Source organism: Plasmodium berghei, assembly GCF_900002375.2.
Source record: "Plasmodium berghei ANKA genome assembly, chromosome: 7".
NCBI lineage: Eukaryota > Apicomplexa > Aconoidasida > Haemosporida > Plasmodiidae > Plasmodium > Plasmodium berghei.
The window spans coordinates 629,800-655,782 of record NC_036165.2 but is presented as its reverse complement, the minus strand read 5'-3'; the positions used below and the strand labels follow the sequence as shown (position 1 = coordinate 655,782).

The 25,983-nt window shown below is 22.5% G+C and overlaps 10 protein-coding genes across 10 annotated transcripts; 7 read left to right on the top strand and 3 right to left on the bottom strand.

Annotated features, from left to right (window-relative positions):
• Positions 1–530: 530 nt before the first annotated feature.
• PBANKA_0718200 (conserved protein, unknown function) lies at positions 531–1,166 on the top strand (the record flags this gene model as incomplete). Its single annotated transcript, XM_034564096.1, has 1 exon — positions 531–1,166. One exon carries the CDS (start codon positions 531–533, stop codon positions 1,164–1,166), a length of 636 nt encoding a protein of 211 aa, XP_034420927.1.
• A 443-nt stretch (positions 1,167–1,609) lies between these two features.
• On the bottom strand, positions 1,610–3,580 carry PBANKA_0718100 (glutamyl-tRNA(Gln) amidotransferase subunit A; the record flags this gene model as incomplete). The annotated part of the gene is made up of 1 exon (XM_034564095.1): positions 1,610–3,580. One exon carries the CDS (start codon positions 3,578–3,580, stop codon positions 1,610–1,612), a length of 1,971 nt encoding a protein of 656 aa, XP_034420926.1.
• A 2,082-nt stretch (positions 3,581–5,662) lies between these two features.
• PBANKA_0718000 (conserved Plasmodium protein, unknown function) lies at positions 5,663–7,246 on the top strand (the record flags this gene model as incomplete). Its single annotated transcript, XM_034564094.1, has 1 exon — positions 5,663–7,246. One exon carries the CDS (start codon positions 5,663–5,665, stop codon positions 7,244–7,246), a length of 1,584 nt encoding a protein of 527 aa, XP_034420925.1.
• Positions 7,247–8,466: 1,220 nt separating this feature from the next.
• On the top strand, positions 8,467–10,374 carry PBANKA_0717900 (RNA-binding protein, putative; the record flags this gene model as incomplete). Its single annotated transcript, XM_034564093.1, has 6 exons — positions 8,467–9,424; positions 9,522–9,599; positions 9,688–9,785; positions 9,935–10,024; positions 10,125–10,188; positions 10,319–10,374. The coding sequence occupies 6 exons, from the start codon at positions 8,467–8,469 to the stop codon at positions 10,372–10,374; spliced, it is 1,344 nt and encodes a 447-aa protein (XP_034420924.1).
• A 3,089-nt stretch (positions 10,375–13,463) lies between these two features.
• PBANKA_0717800 (60S ribosomal protein L15, putative) lies at positions 13,464–14,351 on the top strand (the record flags this gene model as incomplete). Its single annotated transcript, XM_034564092.1, has 2 exons — positions 13,464–13,555; positions 13,826–14,351. The coding sequence occupies 2 exons, from the start codon at positions 13,464–13,466 to the stop codon at positions 14,349–14,351; spliced, it is 618 nt and encodes a 205-aa protein (XP_034420923.1).
• Positions 14,352–15,559: 1,208 nt separating this feature from the next.
• Positions 15,560–16,873, top strand: PBANKA_0717700 (conserved Plasmodium protein, unknown function; the record flags this gene model as incomplete). Its single annotated transcript, XM_034564091.1, has 1 exon — positions 15,560–16,873. One exon carries the CDS (start codon positions 15,560–15,562, stop codon positions 16,871–16,873), a length of 1,314 nt encoding a protein of 437 aa, XP_034420922.1.
• A 923-nt stretch (positions 16,874–17,796) lies between these two features.
• PBANKA_0717600 (GTP:AMP phosphotransferase, putative) lies at positions 17,797–18,477 on the top strand (the record flags this gene model as incomplete). Its single annotated transcript, XM_034564090.1, has 1 exon — positions 17,797–18,477. The coding sequence occupies one exon, from the start codon at positions 17,797–17,799 to the stop codon at positions 18,475–18,477; it is 681 nt and encodes a 226-aa protein (XP_034420921.1).
• A 341-nt stretch (positions 18,478–18,818) lies between these two features.
• PBANKA_0717500 (nuclear cap-binding protein subunit 2, putative) lies at positions 18,819–19,627 on the bottom strand (the record flags this gene model as incomplete). Its single annotated transcript, XM_034564089.1, has 2 exons — positions 18,819–19,382; positions 19,472–19,627. The coding sequence occupies 2 exons, from the start codon at positions 19,625–19,627 to the stop codon at positions 18,819–18,821; spliced, it is 720 nt and encodes a 239-aa protein (XP_034420920.1).
• An 881-nt stretch (positions 19,628–20,508) lies between these two features.
• Positions 20,509–21,168, top strand: PBANKA_0717400 (coatomer subunit zeta, putative; the record flags this gene model as incomplete). Its single annotated transcript, XM_034564088.1, has 1 exon — positions 20,509–21,168. One exon carries the CDS (start codon positions 20,509–20,511, stop codon positions 21,166–21,168), a length of 660 nt encoding a protein of 219 aa, XP_034420919.1.
• Positions 21,169–21,866: 698 nt separating this feature from the next.
• Positions 21,867–25,663, bottom strand: PBANKA_0717300 (cdc2-related protein kinase 3; the record flags this gene model as incomplete). Its single annotated transcript, XM_034564087.1, has 2 exons — positions 21,867–22,843; positions 22,996–25,663. The coding sequence occupies 2 exons, from the start codon at positions 25,661–25,663 to the stop codon at positions 21,867–21,869; spliced, it is 3,645 nt and encodes a 1,214-aa protein (XP_034420918.1).
• Between the last annotated feature and the right edge of the window lie 320 nt (positions 25,664–25,983).

The window sequence follows — 25,983 nt, the reverse complement described above, 5'->3', positions numbered from 1 at the left end:
TTCAGCTTGGCTAATCTTCTGTCCCTTTATGGCATTACCTTTTAAATGCTGTTTTTTCGCTCAGTTTCTTTATTTGCCTTTTTTCTTTATTTGCTTTTCTTTTATTTTATAATTTTTTTTATCTAAGATTAGCCATGTCATTTATAATAACCTTTTTAAAAATAAAAATTGTTTTAGTTTTTACTAAGCGTCAATATTTTTCCCCACAAAAAAATGGGCGATTTGCAATTCTTCGATTGGGCATATAATAGGAAAATTTTTTCGTCGCTGAATTGAATTTTTTTTAATTTCTTTCCATTTCGAAAAATAAAATAAATAGAATGCATAAAAATTTTAAAAGTGTAATAAAATTTATGCAAAACAATTGATGAATAATATATAATTATATATATCCAGAATTTATTAAAAAAATAATTTATTAGTTTGCTACTCCAGCTAGGATCAAGATTAAACGATATGTCATAAAGCGTCGCCATTCTCCAAACTGTCCCTTTTATAAAAAAATCGAAAAAAAGGATTAAAAGCAAAAAATGGATTTAAAAACATTGGATGATGAGATTATGTTGTCAGATGGGAGGGTAATAAAAATCCCCGTGAACAAAATTGAAGAAATTAATAAAGATGAAAAAAAAAAAGTCCAAATAGAAAAAGTTCCTAATGTATGGGGTAGCAGTGCTGGGGCAGGAAGTGACTACTTTGATCTTTATAGAAAGCAAAGAAACCAAGAAAATGAACGATTGGAATTGATAGAAAAAAAATGGAAAGAATATACTGAAAACCAAATATTTCAGCAAAAAAGAAATGAAAAAATTGAATATATGGAGAAAAAACGTCTAAAAAAAGGAAATAAAAGATTGATTAAAAAACAAAAAATTAAAGAATTAAGAAATCAAAAAAAAAAAAATAAACTGGAAAACATAAATACATTAACAACCCAAAATGATAATAATAAAGAGTCATCTACCGATAAATTTAAGCATACAGAAAGTGACAAAGATAGTATAACAAATTCTATACATGCAAAAGAAGGGAAAGGAAAAGGAAACCAAAGCTTTCAAAATGAAAGAACAGAAGAATGTAATACTTCTGAAGATAAAAATAATTTAAATACACAGTTAATTAATACAAACAAGTTTCTCATTTTAAAAGAAGATGAATTATTTTAGTAATAGGACACCCATATATATGCATATATATATTTATATGTGTTTCCAAAAAAATTGGGAAAAAATACAGCTAATACTAATCTAAGCATATACTAAAAAAAAAAAAACACTAAACAATAATGCATAGATAGGCCTTTTTAGTTTGCCATTTTATTATTTTTGTATGTTTTAAACCAGGGAATAATAATTTTTTTTAGTATTATATTGAGTGGTTTCTGTTCATTTGTTTCAATGTTACTATTATTAGTAGCCAATAGCAATGGTAATAGTTATATGCAATTACCTCTTTCTTCTTTTTGATTGTTTCAAATTTATCCCCCGTTTGTTATTCACTTTTTTATTCACCTTATTATTCCCCTTTTTTAGCTAATTTTTCACCAGAAAAAAACGCAGCAAATGTGTAATCGCAACTTTACTAATTTTTTTCGTTTTTTTAAACTTATTTAACTAGCCTTATTTTCCAAATTGTGAACCAATTTTTTATTAACATACATCTTATCCTTGTATGCTAAGGCAACTTTTAACAACTCATGCTCATTCAATTTCGAATTTAGTAACTGAAAAGATTGAGGTTCATTCAAATTTTTAGTAAATTCCCCTGTTGGAATAACGATACTCGGAAATCCTGTAATAGAAGATATAACCAAAAATATTTCTCTCATATATTTATTGTACATATACTTATTACTTATATTGTCATTTTCTATACAGAAATAATTTTTATTATTATTGTCGTTGTTCATATTAATATTATCAAAATATTTTTTTTCCAAATTTGTTTTATTTTTTAAATATTTTTCAAATGATAAAGAAATATCCATATTACAATCTTCCTTTATATTATTCGATCTAGGTAATGATGGTAATAAAATAAAATTAACATGTTCAAAAATTTTGTTTAAACGCGAAATCAATTTATTTTTTATTACTAAAAAGACGCGACGGAAATTTATTTTTTTGTTATTTTTTTCGAAATATGAAGATATAATTGAACCTCCAATTATTCGTGCTAAAACATTTTCATCTATTAAATTTGATCGTAATTTTGTAATGAAATTATTTTCATTATTTATATTAGGAATATTATAATTAATTCCATTCATTCTTGCTATATTACTATTTGCTACTATCATTGAATACATATAATATATATAACAATACTCAACCAATTTGTATATATTTGTATTTATTAATATTCCCCCCATGTCTTTAATATTTTTCATTACCATATCATAATGATCACACACAACATCATCAACAAAATATCTCTTTAATAGATCTTTACTTAAATATCCAAATTTCATATTTTTTAATGGCTTTTCGCTTTTAAATATTTCTGACTGTTCATATTTTTTTAATAAAAAATAATATTTTTTTTTTTTTGTGTGCACACTTTTTAAATCATTTTTGTCATATCCAGATAAGCAATCTAATAATATACTACAATCATAGACGTTATTAACTATTAAACCTACTACATCGGTTTCTTCATTATATGGTATAATACCATATCTACTTATTCTCCCATAAGTAGGTTTTAATCCTATACATCCACACAATGCAGCAGGTGTTCGGATTGATCCTCCTGTATCTGTATTTACTGAACAGTTCAGAATTTTTGATCCAACACAGCTAGCTGAACCACCAGATGACCCACCACATGATAAATACTTTTCATTAAATGGATTTTTTACATTACCTGTGCATGATCCCATTGCAAATTCATCTAAACGCGTTTTCCCAATAATAATTGCTCCATGTTTCTTTAATTTTTTTACAACTGTACTATCATAAGAACTTTTATAATTTGATAATATTTTACTTCCTGCTGTTGTCGGAATACCTTTTGTTATTATGTTGTCTTTTAAAGCAATAGGAAGACCAAATAATTTTGGTAATTTTAAGGGCAATTTATTACATTGTTCATAAATTTCATATAATTTGGTGACTTGTTCATATATTTCATCAATGTTACATATATATGAAAAGCTATTGTATTTATTTATATTTCCATGCAAAACCTTGTTAATAACATGCTTTTCAATAATACTTTTTATATTTCCAGGGGATGATAATATTTCTTTTCTTATTTGGTAAATATGAGAATTATTTGATTCTTTATAATTATTATTTTCATTTGGTGCACTATGTGCATGAAATTTTTTTTTTTTTTTTATAACCCTATCATTAATATATCGAGCTTTGTTGAATAAAAAAAACGGTAACCATCTATTTTTTTCTTTCTTCGTATGTGTACGCTTATTTATATTTTTTGTTCTTTCATTATATATATTTCCTTTTGTCCTTACAACTTTCTTACCGTTAATTATAATGATAAATTGTAAATTATTGAAAACGCCAAAATTAAGTAAATATATTATAATATATAATATTGCTGTACACTTGAAATGCATATTATCCCTTTAAGTATATATATATCTTTTCTGTATAGCTTAAAAATTTTCATGTACAATCTTTTGAAGCTTTCCTCATTTTTTCGATTTATATATATATATTTTTTTTTTCAATTAATTATGCATTGATATTAGCATCGGCTATATAATATATAGAAAGATATATTTTTCTGAATGGATAAAATATTTACATATTTATAGTTACCCTACACTAACAAACACTCTCTTTTGCTTATCATTTTCGTTTGTTTTAAAAAATAAATAAAATTTTAAAGTATTAAAAAAGATACTCCAAAAATATTTTATATCTTTAAGATAAAAAAAATTATTTTATATGGATTAAAATATCACACGAATGCAATTTTTATTATGGTTTGTTCAGGGAAAAAATAATAAAAAAAATTTTAAGAAATATATAGAAAAATTTATATATGCATACCTATACATATTATTCTTTATTTCGGTGCAACTACAACATATATATAATATAACATGAATATAGATAGGTACAAAGATAAATCTATTGGTTATGCGTTTAGTTAACTTTTGTTTTATTTCCAAATTTTTCTTCCCCTATTAAAGACTCTAAATACTTTTTATACATTATTATTATTTATTTATATTATTTTGTTTAATATATATGTCTTTTAATTGTAAAAATTGTATTTATTTTTTTTATACATGTTCACTACCACTGTTAATGTTGTCATTACATCAATACCATGCACAATTTTTATTCATTTTGTTAGTTTTATAATTTTTTAATTACCAAATCGAAACCAAAATGAAAAACAATAATTATCCCTCATGTTCTAGTTCTACTTTTTATACAATAATCACATTCCTTACGAAATGAATGCACTCAAGAAAAATATCACGTTTTTAATTTTAAAAGATGATAAAGATTCTAAAAACATTATGATAACTACAATCGTAACGCTTTAAGAAACATATACATTTATATTTTGTCTTAAGGAGTTATAGCTATCTTTTTTTATTTATGCTTAATAAAAAGGTTCATTTATAATTATATTAGCTATATATACATGTACACACACTTTTCCCTTTTTTTGTTATTAACACATTTGAGATTATTGCATTGTCAACTTCATGAAGCAAATTCTCGAAAAAAAAATTTGTAATCTTTGCAATTTCTACAATTTCGAATGTTGTGATACTTAATTTATTTTTAGCCAAGTAAAAATGAAAACAAACCATCATTTTTTGCGAATTTTTTTATTTATATATATATATATATAACGAATGGTTATTTTTATGATCAAGAAAAGTTACGACAAAAAAATGTATAGTTTTTATTATGGACAGTTCATAATTATTCGAAAAATATAACATTGTATTTGGCTATTTTTTTTTGCAATTTAATTTTAATTTTTTTTTAAGAATATTTAACATTTTTTACATATACATCCTATATATTTTTCGAAGTATTCACAACAATTATAGACTCTTTACTATAATGTTATTGGTTGTATATTATTAGTATTTGAATAATTTATATGATAATAACTTTTGTCTATGAATATAATAATAAAAAATAAATTAAAAAATATATGTACATGATAAAAAAAAATATTTTAAAATACTACCATTATCGATACAAATAAAAAATTGGGAAAAAATAATGAATAGATGTGTGTAGACAAAAAGAAACGAATTCTTATATCTCGATTTCATCCATTTAAAGTTGCTGAATTTTATATATTGCATTCAATGATACGTATTATTAAGATAAGCAAATAAGTATATGCATAGAAAAATAAAGAAATTACCACCATATTTAACTATTAAAAATAAACAAAAAGTATTATTATTGTTTCCATAATGTATTTAAAAAAATAATAAAAATTAAAATGTAAGAAAATATATTTCCCTGTAAAAAAACATGCTATTTTTTTAATTAAAAAAACAAAAGGGATAAAAAAGGGGAAACAACTTCAAAAGAAAAATAAAATGGTTTATGAAGAAATAAAGTTTTATAAAAACATATATGTAATGTTTAAATTATACAAAAATTCGAAAATAATATTTTGATCAAATTATATCAGTACAATTAAATAAAATATGCAATATGAAAAAGGAGATAATTATGAGGGAAATTCTTATATCGTTCCTAAATGGAAACAAAACATAAATAGTAACGAATTGGGTTGGAAAAATAAAATCGGTATGAATTGTCAAAATAATAATATAGATATATTTTGTAATAAGAATGAAAACAAAATAGTAAACAATTGCGAAATGTACCCATTAATTTGTGGAGAAGATAAAGACATTAAGAATTTAAAGTTTTCAATAGTTACTTCATTAAATAAACTTAAAAAAAATAATCGTTCAAAAGTAACATATTATAAGGAATATGAATCAGAAAACTTTGAAGGAAAAGATATAAACAATATTAGAAAAGAATCTATACACTATGAAAGTAAATATTCTGAAAACGAAGAAATTCAAAAATGTAGAAAAAACAACAATGGGAATATATTTCAAGCATCAAAAATAATTCAAAAAAATAATAAATCAAATTATGATTTAGAACCACAAGTAATCATTGAAAATATGAACAAGGCAATAAATAATTCGGAATTTATTAAGAATATGAACTACTATTTTGAAGAAATAAATAGTAACACACAATTAGAAAATGAGAATAATAAAGCTATCCAAGCGGATAAGACATTTTGGGATATAAATATCGAAAAAGACAAATTAAATAAAAAGGAACTCCCTGAATTTATACCCAAAATAAACTACAATGATAAAAATAATGTAAATTTTATAGAAAAAACAAATATTGAAAATGAAAAAGATTTATTAAAAGATATGAATGCACATGTATATGCTTTTAAAGAACATTGTGATTATTTAAAGCTTATATTAAATGAATTAAAAGATTTAATGCATATTATCTATACTTGTTTTAAGATAAAGAAAAATGATAATTGTTTAGAAAAACAAATAAATTCCACTACCATTATAAACAAATGCGATGAATATTTTACCCAAAACCCAAAGGAAATAAATTTACATGACCATGTCAGCAAAAATAAGAATTTTCAAAAAGAACTATTTTATTGTAAAACTCTTAAAATTAATGATGAACAAAATATTTATTCATCTGAAATATATGTAAACTGTTTAAATAAGTTTATGAAAAATGAATTAAGTATAGCTCTTGAAAATATAAGAAATATTTTAAATAATCCAAATTGCGAAATAAACAAAGAAGGTGTTAATAAAATAAAAATAAATAATTTACAGTTAGCTAATGATTATATAAAAACAGAATATATTACAAAAGATGAACAAAATAAAAAAGAAAACCAAAATAACGAGAACAGCATTTCTATATTATCAATTAGTAAATTAGTTAGTGATATGTCTTATATTCGACAATATATAGAAGAATTAAAAATGAACTGTATAAAAGAAAATAAGGAAGTTCAAGTTAAAATCAAAAAAGAAGCTGATAGTTCAGAAAATAAAAATAAAAATGAATTTGATGGACAAAATGAAAACAATAAAAAATATCAAAATAAAATATCAGAGTTAGAAAAAGAACTTTTGAATACTAAATTGTTATTAGCCCAAAGTGAAACTATAAGGGAAATAGAAATTAATGAAATAAAAAAAAGTAAATGCAATTGATAAATAACAAAAACAAAGCTATTGCTATTACTGTGTGTGAAATGTAATAGAAAGTATGGGGATAAAATTTTTTTAGAGAATATTGTAAAAATATTATAAAATATAAATATGTGATATATAGCAAAATAAAAAACTATGATATTATCCCTATTTTCGTTATAACAATCTGATTTAAAAAAAAATAGTGAACCTATCAAATTAAATACAAATATATTGTGGTAGCACATACATGTGCATATATAATTGTATACACAATAAATATGGAGAAATAAATGAATAATATATATTTGAAGTTATTTCAACAAATAACAGAAATATAAATCATGCCTTATTATAATTTCCTTTAAAAGCATTCTTCTTTTTTTTTTTCTATTTATATATCCTTAACAATTTTGGAAATCATAAATATTTATATTAATATATTAAAAAGTATTTCGATATTTTGGTACTTAATTCTCGCTACTTATTTATATTTTTCAAACTAAAATAATTTTTTTTTTTAATATTTTTTCATATGTATTTGTACATTTTAAATTATTTTAATACATTTAATTATACATTTTTAAACATTTTAAATTATTTTTTTAAATATCATTTTTTCTATAAAATAGTTTGGGCAAAATGCTACCTATACAATAGCACTTATAATATATTTATTTGTGTACGCAAAAAATACATAGTATATTAACATTTTATTAATGTTGCAAAAAATATATGTTAATTTTTTTTTCTTTAAATAAATATATACATGTCCATTATTTTATATTATATTTACATTTATTACTATATAATATTACATATATACATGCATATTTATCTATTATACATACATATCTATCTATTATACATACATATTTATATATATACATACATATTTATAATCCATAAAATGTTTACTAATTCCCTATGAATATGAAGGAGAGAATTTTCCTCCTTTTTTTTTTTTTTTTTATTTTCCCACTTATTCACATATAATGAATGCCATTTAAGTTTTTTTGTTGTATATATTATATTGAAGTTATCCCATTTTCTTAATTATTTTTTTTTTTTATAAATATACAAGCATAAATGGCGTACTTTATATGTATGTGCATATATGTTTAAGTATTGATTATATTTGGTGCTTTCCAATTATAATTTTTATACAATACTTAAAATTTTTATTTTGCATTTTTGTTAAGTAAAAAAAAAAAAAACATATACATATATATTCATACACAATGAGTAGCAAAATGGAAACCCCAAAAGATTTGTCTGAAATGACTGATAGTGATTTTTCTAATATCGACGACAAAACTGATGAAAAAAATGAGGATGAAAAAAAAAATAAAATGAAAGTTTTATTAAAGAAGCCAAAGAAAAAATTATCCATATCTTCAAAAACTAGCCAAAAAAATAATAAAAAAGTAATTCAAAATAAAACAAAAAAAAAAATAAATGGGCCATTGGCTTGTCCGCCTCCACCTACTCACCCTCCACCTCCACCACCACCTCCATTTATTCCAAAAGAAAAACAACAAAATTGGAAATTAAAAAAACAAACAAACAATCCTGATATTAATAATGATATAATTTCAATGAGTAATTATCCAAATAATATTAATAACAATCCACATTATAGAATAAATGAATCACAAATTTACAACAAAAGTTTAAGCATTGGGTCTGTTCATGGTCCAACTCCCCCATATACTTCAAATATTTATAACCATGGCTCTGGTATAAACTCCTTACCATGTACTAACACAAATATAAAAGTAAATTTACAAACAAACCCTAATTATAATTATAATAATAGTTTTAAAAAAAATTATAAAATGAATAATATTTCTGAATCAGAATTATATGTTGTGGCATCTCCAACATTAATGCCAGCACCAACCCAACAAACAAATAATCCAATTAATATACAGATCGAAAGAAAACATACCCTTATATCTAACAATTCTATAAATAAAAATAAAGATTATCCATACATGGATATACAACACAATAATAATAATTTTTCATTTCCATCAAATACAAAACAACAATATTCAAATATATCAATTCCACCCAATCCTAACTATTACCAACCAAATAATTTACGCCCAACAGATTATATAGAAGATAAAATATACTACCCAAACTATCAAAATAATACTGATCATAATAATGCTCCTAAGTATTACCAACCAGGTAATTTTAAAGCTCAACACCCTTCTTTAATTTCCTTATTTTATCGACTATTTCATCTCTTTATTTTATCGACTATTTTTATCATTTTACTATTCAGTCATAAATACCTGGAATGGCGCCGCACACCCTCCTATTCCAAACAATCCTTATCATGGAAATCCGAAAACTTCAACACGTAAAATATTTCATCCATTATTTTCTCAAAATATTATTTTACTATTATGACACATATACATATTTTATATATGTTCATATTTGTTTAGATGATTATAACTCAGAGAAAATAAATTATAAGGATAAGCCAATTAGAATGGGCAATGGACCTTATGATACAAAACCACATAATATAATCGTTACAAATGTAAATATGCATTACTTTTTTTTTCAAAACAATTATATTAAATGAATGATTTATTTGTTTATATTTAGCCCAAAGAGTATCATATTCTATCCACATATATGGAAAATAAATTTATTCATATACTTTATTAATATTTTACTTTCATATAGATACCAAAAAATTTAACATCAAGAGATATTATGGAAACATTTAAATGTATGGGGAATGTTTTAGGAGCTGGAATTATGATGACCAGCAAGGTATTTTTCTTGCCTGTACATGTTATATATTTTTATTTGTTTTATTTTATTTTATATGTTATCACACATTTATTTATGATTTTTTTCGGAATATTTTTAGGGAGAGCATTCAGGGTGTGCCTACGTGACATTCCCAAACATCGAAACCGCAGCATTGGCAGCAAGTATCATATTTAAACAATTAAATTTATTTTTCCACTTTCAATAAATATAAGTTTTGTAATTGTGGAAATAGGGGAATTCTATATACTCTTTTTTGGTAATAATAGTTTATATATTTTTTTTTTTTTATAGGCCGATATGATGGAGGGACATTGAATAATCAAAAAATAAAAGTTTTTATAGAATAAAAATAATTAACAAAAATTTTTAATATATAATATTGGAAACAGAATATATATTCATACATATATTTTATGTGTATGTTTATTTACATATGTAAATATATTAATATTAACCATTTGTATAAATATGTGTACAAGCATAAAATATACCAATCGTAAATATAAATAAATACATATTATGTTTTATGTACAACTTTAATGAAGAATATTGCTAGTTAATTTACATATAGCCCAATTAATTGTTGATATATAATAAGTGGGTTAAATATGTTTGCACACATAAATATATAGTATATAGTACTTATTTAATCGTTAATATATTTATACTTATATCTCATGTGTTGTGTATATAATTCATTTATAAACGTTTATTTTTATGGTTATAACATATTTCCTTTTTTTTCGTACTTTTGAAAAATAAAATGAATCAAATATATATGCACACATTTTTATTAACATTAATTTTCATGTCTTTGAAGATATTATCAATACTACTCTACATTTTATATTACTTATGAGTGTATATATAACTATGCACATATATATTGCATATATTTATTTTTTTTTTTCATTTCAAAATTTTCAAGTTTTCAAATATTTGATGCTTTTTTAACGTTTTTCTTTTTTTGTATTTATTTATTTATTTATTCGATTATAAAAAATGGGAAAAATATGATAAATGAAACCCCGTATTTTTAGAATATTGTATGTTAACATAATTACATATATATTATATATATATGCACGTATGTTTACAAAAAAATATTTTTTATGAGTAAATACCTATGTGTGCTTATGCTTATTTTTGACGTTTTCGTTATTGTTATCATTTTACATTACTATTCATTTTACTTTTTAACGATACTTTATAAGCACACACATATACATAACTGGTGGCCCCTAGTCTATAAACAAACTATAATTTACACTTACATGTTAAACGAATTAATTTTCATAAACATTTTGATAGCTTATACTGCTATCTACACACATACAATTGCGTATGATTTTATTGTATTTATATATATATTATATGTACATATTTTTTTTTTTTTAAATATATACTCTAGGATTTGCTGCTTTTACCTGTCATTGTAATAACTTTTTTATATTTTTTTTATTGTTTTCTGAATTTGTCATATTTCTAATTTTGTTCGCTATGTTACCGCTATTTTTTATTTATCCATTGCTTAAGCAAATCGGAAAAAGGAAAATACAAATCCACAATGTTTATAAGTATTTACAATATATACATGTGTATGCAGTATATTTGCACAGTATGTTTATATCGATTGATAAAAATGAAAAGTTTGACTTAATAATACAGAGGCTAATATGATGATATATTAAAACAAAGTAAAGAACAAATAATGAACAATATATTATTTTTTTCCTTTCTTTTTTTTGTTGTATTTTTAAAATAGATATACACGTGAATATGTGATTTCACACTTTCTGTTGTTATTTTATAGTCAGTGTTACAAATCCATATATATATATATATACAATAATATTAATTCATTTGTTTACATATTTAAAACAATTTGTCTTTTTTTGTTCCCTACAGTTTAACCTTTCCTAATTTAATTACATGGCATGCATATTTCTTCTCACTATGTGCAATATGATATGTAATTAAAAAATTGTAAAATTATAAATTTACCAAAATATCCCCATTAAAATCTATAGATATTCACATATATGCATTTTATACATGCGAGTTTGCATAAAATTGGTATTATATTCTAATTAAGAACATTAAATTTTGCTCTTGTAATTTTAGGAAAAAATAGTAAACAACATTATTAGTTATTTTTTTTATTTCCCCTCTTCTTTTTTTTTTACAACACTATTTTAATTAATCTTATTATAAAAAAAGAGGGACAAATTCGGTTGAAAACCCTCAAAATTAACTAATGTAAAAAATATCGAAAAATAAAAACTTAACACTGTAAAACAAAAAATAAAAATATATATATAATCCATTAAATGTGATATTTTTTTAAATATACAATTTTAATCATAAATTATTAAAAAGGGGGAAACAAATAAAAATTATTTATAAAAAAAAAAATATATAAATTATATGGTACACCAACATGCAATCATTAGTGAGATTGGGGGCTATAAAAAATTAGAGAAAAAATATGGAGGGAATGGAAAAAATAAAATAAAACCCAAACTGTGAATAATAAAAATAAAAGTATACAATCTTTGCGTATATTCTAAATACGGTATATAATATCTTAATCAAGTTTGCGTGCTTATAATAATGACAATTTTTCCATAATAAAATATGTACTAATTTTACTCATGTTAATAAGCGTATAATATTTTTTTATATAAAAAAAATGTTCATGAAATGGCTCGTTTACTTGTACATATATAAAATGTTTTTTTATATATTATGTTGTACGTACATACATAAATAAATAAATAGTAAAGAATAATTTAGAGAATTGGCAAACCAAACCAAGCAAACCCTTGTGCATATAAAAAAATATAAAAGTACAAATAATATATAGTATATATAATGAAAAAAGTAAAACGGGGGATATTTTTTTATGAACAATAAATAATATATCATATAATTCATATAGCAGGCTAATATTATATTCCAAGCACCTTCTTCGTTATAGAAAATATAAACAAAAAAAAAAAATCAAAGAAAATATTGCATATATATATACATACTACATACCATTGGTTAAACATATTAATACATATATAGTATAACATTTTATATATGCTTGGTATATTTATTATGTAATATATTTTTATTTATTGGCAGTATATAAATTTATTATTTTTATGGATTTCGGTAAATGTTCTTAAATATGATAAATAAATGCATATATATATATAATAATAAAAAATATGCATATCTATAATTTTCCCACCTTTTTTAATAGCATAAAAATTTGCAATAATAGTAAAATAAAAGAAAATTATATTTATAAAAATTAAAATTAAAATAATAATAAATATTATAAATTAGAAAAATAAAGAATTATACCAAATTAAAGATTTATGTATGGTATATAAAAAACATATAAACATTATTTACATGAACATTTAAACTAATAAAAAAAAAAATGGGAGCATACAAGTATATTCAAGAAATATGGAAAAAAAAACAATCAGATGCTATGCATTTTTTGCTACGTGTCAGAACTTGGGAATATAGGTAAATTCATCAACAAAAAAAATAAATAAAAAAATAAAGTATATATATATATACAAATATGTTTTGTAACTTTATATGTACTCGTCGATTCGAGTCCTAAAGCTATGAACTTGTGATCAGGGCATATTGACATCACTTTTTATTGTTTATACACTAAAAAAAAAATTTATAATATGCAATATAGTTGTTAGAGTAACATATTTTATTCCAAACTTGTTAGTATATATAAATTTTATTATATATGTATATATAATTTGCATCTGTTCACAGGCAATTGCCAGTTGTACATAGAGTATCCAAACCCAGCAGACCAGATAAAGCAAAACGATTAGGATATAAAGCTCTCCAAGGATTTGTAATATATAGAGTAAGAGTTCGACGAGGTGATAGAAAAAAGAGAGTAAGAAAAGGTGTTGTTCATGGAAAACCAAAACATCAAGGTGTTCATAAACAAAAATCAGCACGAAATTTAAAAAGTGTTGCTGAAGGGAAAGTAGGTAAAAGTATTTGCGGAAATTTAAGAGTTTTAAATAGTTATTGGGTAGGTCAAGATGCAGTATATAAATATTATGAAGTTATATTAGTCGATCCAATGCATAATGCAGTAAGAAATAATCCTAGTATAAACTGGATATGTGATTCAGTACATAAGCATAGAGAATTAAGAGGTTTAACTTCAGCCGGAAAGAAATATAGAGGTTTACGTGTTAAAGGACATTTGTCTGCTAAAAGTAGACCATCTATAAGAGCTAATTGGAAAAGAAGACAATTAATTAAATTAAAGAAACGTAGATAAACATAGAAAGTGTTGTATACAAATCGAGAGGAACTGATTTTAAAAAAAAAAAAATAATAATAATATTTTTTAATTAAAAAATTTTTAAACGAAACTTTTTGATGAAAACTGTATATATGTGCATGTATACATATATCTTTTGTATCACAAAAATATGAACAATATACATGCATTTTCCAAATTACATATACAAATATATATGTATATGGATATGCATATATATTATGCATGTGCGTTATTTTCGTTTATTTCACTTTTGCCTTAAAAAAAAAGAAACTTTTACTACTTATTAAGAAGAAAAATATATTTTTTTAATATAATTACCCATATCCATACATAAAATATGTATAGAAAATATACTGGTATATATAAATTCTCCCAATAAAAAAAAAAAAAAAACGTTCACAACGTTGAGTCGTAAAGGAAGTGAATAAGTTTGCAAGTGTATGTCACAAAGATAAAAAGTTTAAAAACATTTTTTTAAATAAATAAAAATAAGGTATGGAAATATACTATATAATGAGTGACTGTTCTAAATATGAAATAGTTTTTAATTAGATAGTCCTGTTAATAAATAAAAAAACTAACTAATTTACCCCAAAAAATATTTATGATATTTTTTTTGAGTTGCTAAATTTACATATGTTTTTCATTTATTTTTTATCCATATAATATAGCTACGAAATAATAGAACATAAACATTTTCCATTTGCTATTTTAATCACCCTTACACACATATATTGAATAAATTTAATTATTGAAAAAAAATAATATAGCTACTCCCCAAAAGGTTGGATATAATAAAAGGTTAAATGAATATAAAAGAAATGTATGATTTGTATATGTAAATGTAATTGTTTTGTTTTTTTTTTGAATTATTTATAATTTTATGGGGATATCCCTTGTATGAATAATAAAAAAGCACATAAGTGAATAAATATGTATGCATAACAATAGGAAGGGAAAATGAAGATAGTAAATAGCTGAAATGGGAAAATGTTCATGCCTTTATAATTGTGATATATCTTTTAAATTTTATATTGTTTTAAGATAATTTTTTAATTTACAATACAAAATTTAAATATATCAATAATGAAATGAGAGAAATTACTAACCAACATGCTTGTTGTTTTTTATTTGAGTAGCCAACTGGTTATAACTAAAAGAAGGAAGTTGCAGAGCTTGGAAAAGCATAACTTTTTTGTAAAATGCGCTTCCTTTTTTTAACTAGTTGTTTTTTGTGGGCTATATTAAATTTGCTCTTTGTTTGGAACAAAAAAATTATAACATTAAAAAAAAATGCACATATATTAAACCCTATTAAAAAAGAAATATCACTTAATTGGAAAAAAAACAATGTACTAAATAAAATTAATTTTATTTTTTATAAAAAAAAAAATGAATATGAAATCAAAAACTTAGAAAATGTTCCATTATTTGTAGTTACAAACAAATTTGATGAAGTTATTTTGTCCTTTGATCCAGATTATGGAATAGATAACCAGGCTGGAAAAAATACAACCACCCAATCTATCGAATATAATAACACCGAATTTAATCAAAATTTATACGATGATATAATTTTAGAAAATTATAATAATAGCTTGCTGTTTCCTATAATAAAAAAAAATGAACAAGTCAGAAAAGAAATAGACCTTAATAAAATACACAATAATGATTGTATAGGAATATTTTTCTTTGATCTAAAAACAGCGGAAGCATACAAAGACGATATTGCTCATTTATATAATAAAAATTTAAAAGATAAAAATAATGATAAACTTTTTTTTGGATCAAAAGTAAAATTTACCAACCTTGATTATTTTCTAAAGTTAAAAAAATCGTTAAGTTCGAAAGTTGATTTTGTTTTAGTACCCAATTATAACGAATTACAAAATGTTTTAAAAAATAAAAAAGTATTTTATGGCACACCAATATATTATATAAATAAAATAACTTTGCGCAAATCAACTATTAAGAAAACTTTTTATGAATTATTCTTTCGAAAAAATTTTAAAAAAGTCAAAGTTGAGTTGTATCCAAATACTTTTATAACATACACAATTAAGGAAGCATATGAAAAAGAAGGGCCCGAAACAGAAAATCACACTAATAAGGATGAAAAAAAATTGTATTTATATATACAACTTGAAACCCTTGATAAAAAAAAATATATACCTATTTTCTTTTCCTATGAGCATGCTTATTATTTTTATAAACTTTTTATAGCAAGCTTTAAAGGTCATTTTACTGAATATATCCTTCCAAAACCACAAATAATTTTAAACTCGTTTGAAAGTTTATTAATGCTATTAAATATGGCAAATGATAATAAACTGAAAGAATTTCACAACCTTTTTTTTGTCCCCACGAGCCACATGTATGATGAAAAACTTTATTCCACACAAACCAGCGTTTTCACATTTTATGTCAACAAAATTTTTCAAAAAATAAAATATGACTTGTTCAGATCGTTCAGGAAAAACTTAAACTACCTAATATCGGACTATTTGTATGGGTAATTTTGAAAATCAAGAAAGAATAAAAATTACGAAATTGCGAAAAAAATTGCAAACTGAAATGCGTAGTGAAATTGCACACATATTTAACCGATCCAAATAAATTCGCTATATATATACATGAATAATGACCAGCCAATTTATTGATAGCCAGAACTATTGTTTCTATTACTATGCTAACATTATTATAAAAAATCGTTCTATAAGGAAACGTATATATATAAAATGGAAAAAGCTAAAGGAAGAAGGATAATTTTGTGTGCAATAAATAGCGTAAGAAAATTATGAATTGTTCATATTTTTTTATTGTTATATATTATTTTAGTTATTTATCATAGCTAGTTATTTGTATTTTTTTTACTTGTTTTTTATAGTATTTTTTAATTTCATTTTGTAAGCACGATGTATTAACGTTTTGTGCATTTGTTATATGAAAAAAGCAAATTAAAACAAACTTTTAATCCTCATTTTTTTAATAACTATTTTGAAGTATATTATATTAGCAATAATTAAGCAAAAAAAAATAATAAAATAAATGGATAATCAATCGAAGCTCTATATTTCCACATGCACCTAACAGTGTTGCTTTACTATATTTACTTATTTTTCCTTTATTTTATAAAATACATATTATTTTTTAAAAAAAGTGAAAATGTGAAATAGCATTTATGAAATTGCAAATATACAGCATATGCTTTTTTTTTCATAAATTGGAAAGAACGAAAAGTATAAGAAATACCATATACGTATACATTGCTCGATGTATGTATATCCATTGATGTATAAAATAGGTGTTTTCTTTTAAATGAAATAAATGTGGGAAAAATAAATAAAGAAAGAAACATGCCGAAAAATTGTAGATAGGGTAAAGTGAAACATAATTATAAAGCCTCAAATTAAATTAAAAATAAACTAAAAGTTAGGGAATGAGAATTGTATTGTTTGGGGCGCCAGGGGTGGGTAAAGGTACATTTGCTGAAATATTAGCAGAAAAAGAAAAATTAAAACATATAAATATAGGTAATATTTTAAGGAATGAAATAAAAAAAAAATCATTAATTGGGAAAGAAATAAGTAAAATAGTCAATAGTGGAAATTTAGTTCCAGACAATATAATAACACATATTGTTGATGAGGAAATAAAAAAATGCTCTATTAATAATACAAACAATTTTAAAGGGTTTATATTAGATGGATTTCCTAGAAATATAAACCAAAGTAAAGAATTAATAAAAATAACAAGTATTGATTTATTTGTTAATATATTTTCTCCAAAATATATACTAATTAAAAAGTTATTAGGAAGAAGAATTTGTACTATTTGCAATAATTGCTTCAATATTGTTGATATAAAAAATAAAAATTTTGATATGCCTCCACTTTTGCCATCTAAAAATTGCCATATTTGTAAAGGAAATGCAGATTTAGTTAAAAGAAGTGATGACAATGAAGAAACGATTTTACACCGATTAAATTCTTATGAATCCACCAATGCACAGATTATTAATTTTTTTAAAAATTTAAAATATAATTTTATAGATTTTGAAATAAAAAAAGGAATAAAAGATTTTGATGAATTTCACAAATCAATTTTTAAATATTTTTAAACATAATTTCTGGCATATATATTATGAGGATATATTTGTGTGCACTTTATTTATTACACATTTCTCTTAATTTTTTTAAAAAAATAGCAAGCCAATGTATGTGTTGGGCATCCATATGTACGTACATAATATGTAGCACATTGGAATGAATTTTTTTTTTTTTTTATTTAAACTTTTTGGGATTTCTCTTTTTAAGAGTATATTTGTAAAATGAAGGGATAGTCAAATGGTTTATGGAAAACAAAAAATAATTAAAATGTTATAAAAAAAATACACAAACATATTTGATATAACTATAGCACATGCATGTATGAGCATGTACATTTTCAAACAAAATAAATTCACATGTTGGGTTTTCTATCTTTTTTATAATTATAATTATATGGATTGTTGTTTTTATTTCTATTGTATGTCATTAAGTGTTGAACATTTGGGTATAATGTTACAACAGGTTTTAAATTTACAGATTTGGAATTTTGATAATTATTTGGATAAAAATTATTATTTGTTAAAATTCTTGGTTTGACATTTCTTTCATATGGATGATATATATTGTACACATTTGAATAATGATAACTATTATTATTAATTTTTCTTTTTTTTGTAATTAAATGTTGTGCTAAGTTATCAAGTACTACTGGTCTATCTTCATCAAAATGTTTATTTCTTTCATCTCTTTTTTGAACACCCGTTTTACCTCGTCCATATTTTCGTTTCCCTATTACTCCTAAATCCTCATCTACTCTTATTATCCTCCCATCTAATATTGAATTGTTAAGAAAGTTAACAGATTGTGTTGCTCCTTCTTTTTTTTTATATACTACAAAACAAAAACCACAGGGCGATTTTTCAGTTCTATGCAATCCCATTATTATGTTTTCGACGTCTCCAGCTTTATTCATATGCTATAAAAAAAAAGTAAAAATAAAATAAAATAAAATAAAATAAAATATGTTTTTTCTTCACATATTTTCATAAAATGTGCTTTTCGAACCTCGTATATTTGCTGCTCTGTTGTATAAATGGATAAGTTCCCGATGTAAACAGTTTTAGAATATTGTATTTTATTTAACCAATCTTCATAATCATTACATAATGCCCTATCATAGTATTTTCTTTTTTTATATACTTGCTCATATAAATGTGACATTTTAAAAAAAAAAAAATTATTCGGATAAATATATAAGTATGATATACTTATTCAAATTGATATTGTTTGAGTTTAGAGATACGGGAAAATGTTTGTCTACGCCTTTCACTTTATTTTTTTTTTATATTTAAAAATAAAAAAAATAATATTTAGAGAGAATGGCTAGATATAGATAGAGTGTTTAAAAATAGTCCAATTATATGAATAAAAAAATGAAAGATGCACATATAAATCTGTTAATTTACTTAAATATATGTTAACTAACTTGGATTGGTTGAATTTTGTATTGTAGTGAATGTTATATGATAATTTAAGCAGAGGGTTATGATCTATAGTAAAGATATCAATGGTTATAAATTAATATAAAAAAAATCCTTCATATATATCATGAAATATCAAACATTAATAAAAATAAAAAATAAAATATATATATTATTTTATTATATATATTTTTCTTTTGTCAATATATAATAAGTGCTATTTTAAAATATGCAATACCGAAGCAAAGTAAAACTATTTAAAAAAAAAAAAAAAGTGTTTATCTATTTTATATTATGGCACTACAAAAGTTTGAAAAAAATATTTTATTTATTTTTTTGAAAATTGTAATTTCATTAAAATATAAAAATAATAAATGGAGTTACAAAAAATTTATATATAACTCCAATAATTTAACACATACAAAAATATCCATATCCATACACATGTATATTTGATTTTTAATATAAAAAAAGGAAAAGGTTATTAAAAAATTATACATGATTTAAAAAAAATATAAATACAAAAAAGAATTATCCCTATCTATAATAATATATAACTAAAGCTGCGGTGAAAGTATTACATATATTAATATATTTTGAACAAAATTGAAAAAATACATAATGAAAGGAGTATCAATAAAACAACTTGATGCAATAATAATATTAGATGAATATGGGAACAGAATTGCAGTAAAATATTATACGAATGTGTTAGAAAATAAAGATGATAAAAATAAAAATAAAAATCAATGTGAACATAATTTTATGAATAGTAATCAATTGTATAGTAAAGAACATATGAATAATTTTTATGACGAATCGTATAACAATTTAAAAACAGTAGATGAACAAAAACAATTTGAACATGACATAGTTGATAAAATTAAAAAAACATCTTCCTTATTAAATGAAATAGAAATTTTAGTATCAAATCAATACATTATATTATGTTTACCAATAAACGATATATATATATATGTTGTTGGCGATGAAACTAGTAATGAACTTGTTTTATATGAAGTTATGAAAGCAATTCAAGATTCTTTAAATAATATAACAAATAATAATATTGGAAAAAAACAATTAATAGATAAATTAGATTCAATTTATCTGCTTTTAGATGAAATTATTGATAATGGGGTTATTATGGAAACTAATCCAAGTATTATAGTAAATCGATTATATATGAATGAAAATGATATACAAGATTTAACTTCATTAAATCAAGCAATATCTTCAGCAAAGGATAATATAATTAGAAGTTTGTTAAGTGGTACATAATTTTTTTTTTCATCTTTATAATAAATTATCTATATAATTGTTTTCGTTTTATATAAAACATAGATTATTTCAATTTACATTCAAAAAAAAAAAAAACTATAATATAATACCCACTTTTAATATTTACTTCCTTTATTTCACATACATTTTTATCCGATATATAATTTATATTTTCCGTAGAATCAATAAACATGACTTACATGTATTTGTATATTATATGCAATGTTTTTTTTCTTATATCTTTGATACTTATAAAATTAAAAAAAATTGATAATAATAATGATAAAAATGGAATATACACACTTATGTGTAACATATACAAAACAAATATAATATAAAAGTAAATATGAATATAATATAATATAATATAATATAATATAATATAATATAATATAATATAATATAATATAATATAATATAATATAATATAATATAATATAATATAATATAATATAATATAATATAATATAATATAATATAATATAATATAAAAGTAAATATGAATATAATGCACTAAATAGTGCTGTAATTACTTATCAGTTATAATCTCTATTCGTCCAATTTCTTCGCATTAACTTTATGAACCCTTTAAAGTATGCTAATAAAATAGATGGAAAATGTAAACAAAAAAAAAATGAATATTATCAATTAACATAACAAATATTTATGTACTAAATTTTTATTATAAATATAATAGTTTATTTTTTTTCATCTTTGATATTTTCTGAATTTAATTTTTGTTTTTTTCTATTTTCTTCTTTTATTTCCTTTTTTAATTCTCTTGACTTATTCAATTCATCTTCTTTTTCATACTCTCTTTTTTTCCCGCACCACTTATCTTTCTCCCTATTTTCACTTCGATATCGATCCCTATATTTTTCGTCATATTTTTCTTCATGCCTTTCGTCATATTTATTTCTGTCTCTATTTCGATAATCCCTTTTATTTCCGGCTCTTTTCCAATATTCTTTTCTATGCCAGTTCCTTTCCCTACTTCTTCTTTCCCTACTTCTTATTTCCCTACTTCTTCTTTCCCTACTTCTTCTTTCCCTACTTCTTATTTCCCTACTTCTTATTTCCCTACTTCTTCTTTCCCTACTTCTTCTTTCCCTACTTCTTCTTTCCCTACTTCTTCTTTCCCTACTTCTTCTTTCCCTACTTCTTCTTTCCCTACTTCTTCTTTCCCTACTCCAGCTGCCTCTAATTCTTCTTTCCCTACTTCTTCTGTCTTTAATTATGTAATTTCCTTTTCCCCATTGGCTATTAGATTCATAGCCAGCTCGATAATCATCAGATGTTTTCTTCTTTTCTATATCATTATAGTATTTTTTGTTATCATTTTGATATTTGTTCATATATTTATTTTGCCTATCTATATTTTTATATTTATTTTCATATTCATTTTGTGAACTTTTATCATATTTGTTGTATCCATACCCATCTTTACTAATTATTTCTGTATCTGGAATATTATTATTTTTTTTTATATTTTTTTTTTCAAAATAATCTGCAGAATTAGACAATATCTTAGCATTAGCTTGATCTGTTTGAATATTTTCCTGTATCCGAGTTATATTATCTAATTTTTCTTCCTTATCTATTTTGTTTTCTTTTCCAATTTGAAGTTCAATTTCGTTTGAAGTGTATTTGTTTTTTATTCCTTGAAATTCGTTATCTGCAAATTTAAAATAAAATGAATTAAGAATTCGTTAAAATGAGTTAGTATAACTTGCGTGCACACAAAAGTTAAAAATAAATAAATGACTTTTTCACATGACTTGTTCATATAATAAAGTATGCAATTTTCGAGTTTAACAAACAATTTACCTGGTAGAAAAGAATGTGACATTTGAGAAGTCAACTGTTGAGGAATGTTGCCGTTATATTTATTCATAAAATATATTTTTCTATATTTTCCAACATTTAAAAATCTAAAATTTTCTTGTATTTTTTTTTTTAAATTAATTTTTGGAGCATCTCTTTTTTTATAACTTTTTGTCATAAAGCTATGAGCAGCTTTAATGTTACATCTTTGTTGAATAGGTTCAGGTAAAGGATGAGTTCTAAACCATGGATGACTTAAAGCATCATGTGCTGATATTCTTTCTAAAGGGTCCCATTTTAAAAGCTTCTTTAAAAGGTCTAATCCTATTTCTCCAACGCCATTTAAATTTTTTATAATATATTCAGTTTCTATTTTTTTAGTTTGATTTAAATTATTTATATTACTTGGGTGTATTGGATTAAACTTTATTTTATTCCATAGTGGCAATCTTTTCAAAAATTTATAATCATTGTTATTGGGAACCCCTATTTTATTTACTATAGTTTTTAAAATATCTGACTCATTATCAGCGGTAAATAAAGGGTTACTTGTCAGCAATTCTCCTAAAACACATCCACAACTCCACATATCTACACTAGATGAATAATTTTCTGAACCTAATAATAATTCTGGTGGTCTATACCATAAAGTAATAACTCTGTTTGTCATGTTAGATGCAAAACTATCTATATGGAATCTAGCTAATCCAAAATCAGCTAATTTTAAAATACCATTTGCATCTATTAATAAATTTGCTATTTTTATATCTCTATGTATTACATTATTTTTATGACAATATTCTAGCGCTTGGAATAATTGTAACATTATATTTTTTATTTCACCTATTGTAAACAAATTCATATTTTTATATCTATCTTTTTGTTGACGTTCTTCTCGAAGCAGCTCGCTATATCCAGATAAGTCAAACGGAACGTATTCAAAAACCATCCAAATAGATGCACATGAATTTACTTTTTTGTTCAATGGATTCTTATTGCACAAACAAGAGTCGCTGTCACAAGAAATCCCATCAGAGCTGTCAGAGCTACTTTCACTACTTTCGCTACTTTCACTACTTTGATAAATGGAGCTACATTTCGCTAACTTCTTTTTTAAAGCTCGGTCGGGCATTATATACGAATCAATGGATTTATCTTTTACATTTTGATAATTTAAAAGTTGATTTTTTTTTTCAAAATTATATAATATATTATTTGATTTTATTTCTTCTGGAATAATATTTGTACGAATAACACCAATAAGTTCAACAACATTTTTATGTTGTAAAGAATTAAGTATAGATATTTCTCTGATGTATGTTTTAGCTAATCCTTCTTTATTTCCATTTAATTTTAATTTTTTTAAAGCAATTCTTTTATTATTTTCTATATCCTCAGCCATCCATACATCTCCATATGCTCCTTGCCCAACTTGATGTATTTTGACAATATTTTTTACTTTTATTTGTATTTCCCCTTTAATAGAATATAATAACAATTCATGTGTTAAATTATTTTCATTTTCTGTTTCGTTTTTCATTGATTTTAATTTAATTTTTTTTAAAATATCTTTTTTTGGTTTTAAAATTATATTTGAATTATTTGTTGAAGAAAACAAGGAAAACACATTTTTAATTGATGAATTATCCTTCCATTCATATAAATTTGTTTGATCAATTGTTTTATCTTTTTCTTTTATATCTCCATTTCCTTCTTTCTTTAAATATGTTTGAACTTCGTTTTGATCATTTTTTATATTATTGAAATTATCTTTTACTATTTCAGGACTTTGCTCAACAATTGAACCAACATTTAAATGAAAAGATAAATCAGAGTTATTTTCGTTGTGTACATTTTTCTGATTTTCATTTTGTACTTGTGTCTCAATATTTAAAATTGGGATTTTTATTTGCTTATTTTCAGCTTTATCCCTTTTATATATATTTAGAATATTAGACAATCTAATTTGATTATTCCCTGGAATAATATTAATTAAATGATTATCTTTTTTTATTAAGTTTATTAATATATCCCTTACAATTTCTTTATTTTTACATTTATTTAAATTTAAAATATTAAAATTTATGTATATATCCCATAACATATTTATATTTTTATTTATTTCTTTAAAATTTTTATATTTATTTAAATTTATTTTATTCCATAATATTTTTTCTAAGTCTATATTTTGAGGTAAATAAGATTTCATATTATTATTTTTTTTTTCAATTTTATCATTTTCTATGCTTCTTATTAAATATGTTGAACCTAATTCATCTTTACTTGTTGTATTATTATTGTATATATGTATATATCCCAAAAATATTTTTTCATCTTTTTTTTTTTTGGATTTAATTAAATGTTCATGCACATTGATAGCATCTTCATCACATAAGTTATTAACCACATTTTCTATATTTTTCCAAATCTTATTTTGAATTTCTTTTTTTTTTATAACACAAAAATCATATAACAATTTGTATTTTAATTCAGAAAGTTTAGATAAAAAACAAGGGTTTTCTATATTTTTTAAAAGTTTATTTCTTATGTTATTTTCAAGAGTGTTGGTTTCTAAAAAAAAATTTTCATTTTTTGAGAAAAAATGTTTACCCGGCCCCCCCCTAAAAATATTAAGAAAAAATTCCTCTTCGTTTTCTTCAAGCTCATTCATTCTGTTATTTTTTTCAACAAAAAAAAACAAAGGAAATAAAAATTATTCGGGAAATCCATTACCACTCATTTTTTCATGAGTAATTAAATATATATCAAACTATATCATCAATTTTTTTTTTTTTTTTTTTGGTGTTTTTACAAAATTATGATTTTTTTGAATTCATTAATTTGTGATTTGGTATATATTAGTAATAAGTATAATTGTATGGAAGCATTTAAAAATATTTTTTACTTCCTTATTTTTATTTCTTTATTTTTACTTCCTTATTTTTATTTCTTTATTTTTATTTCTTTATTTTTATTTCTTTATTTTTATTT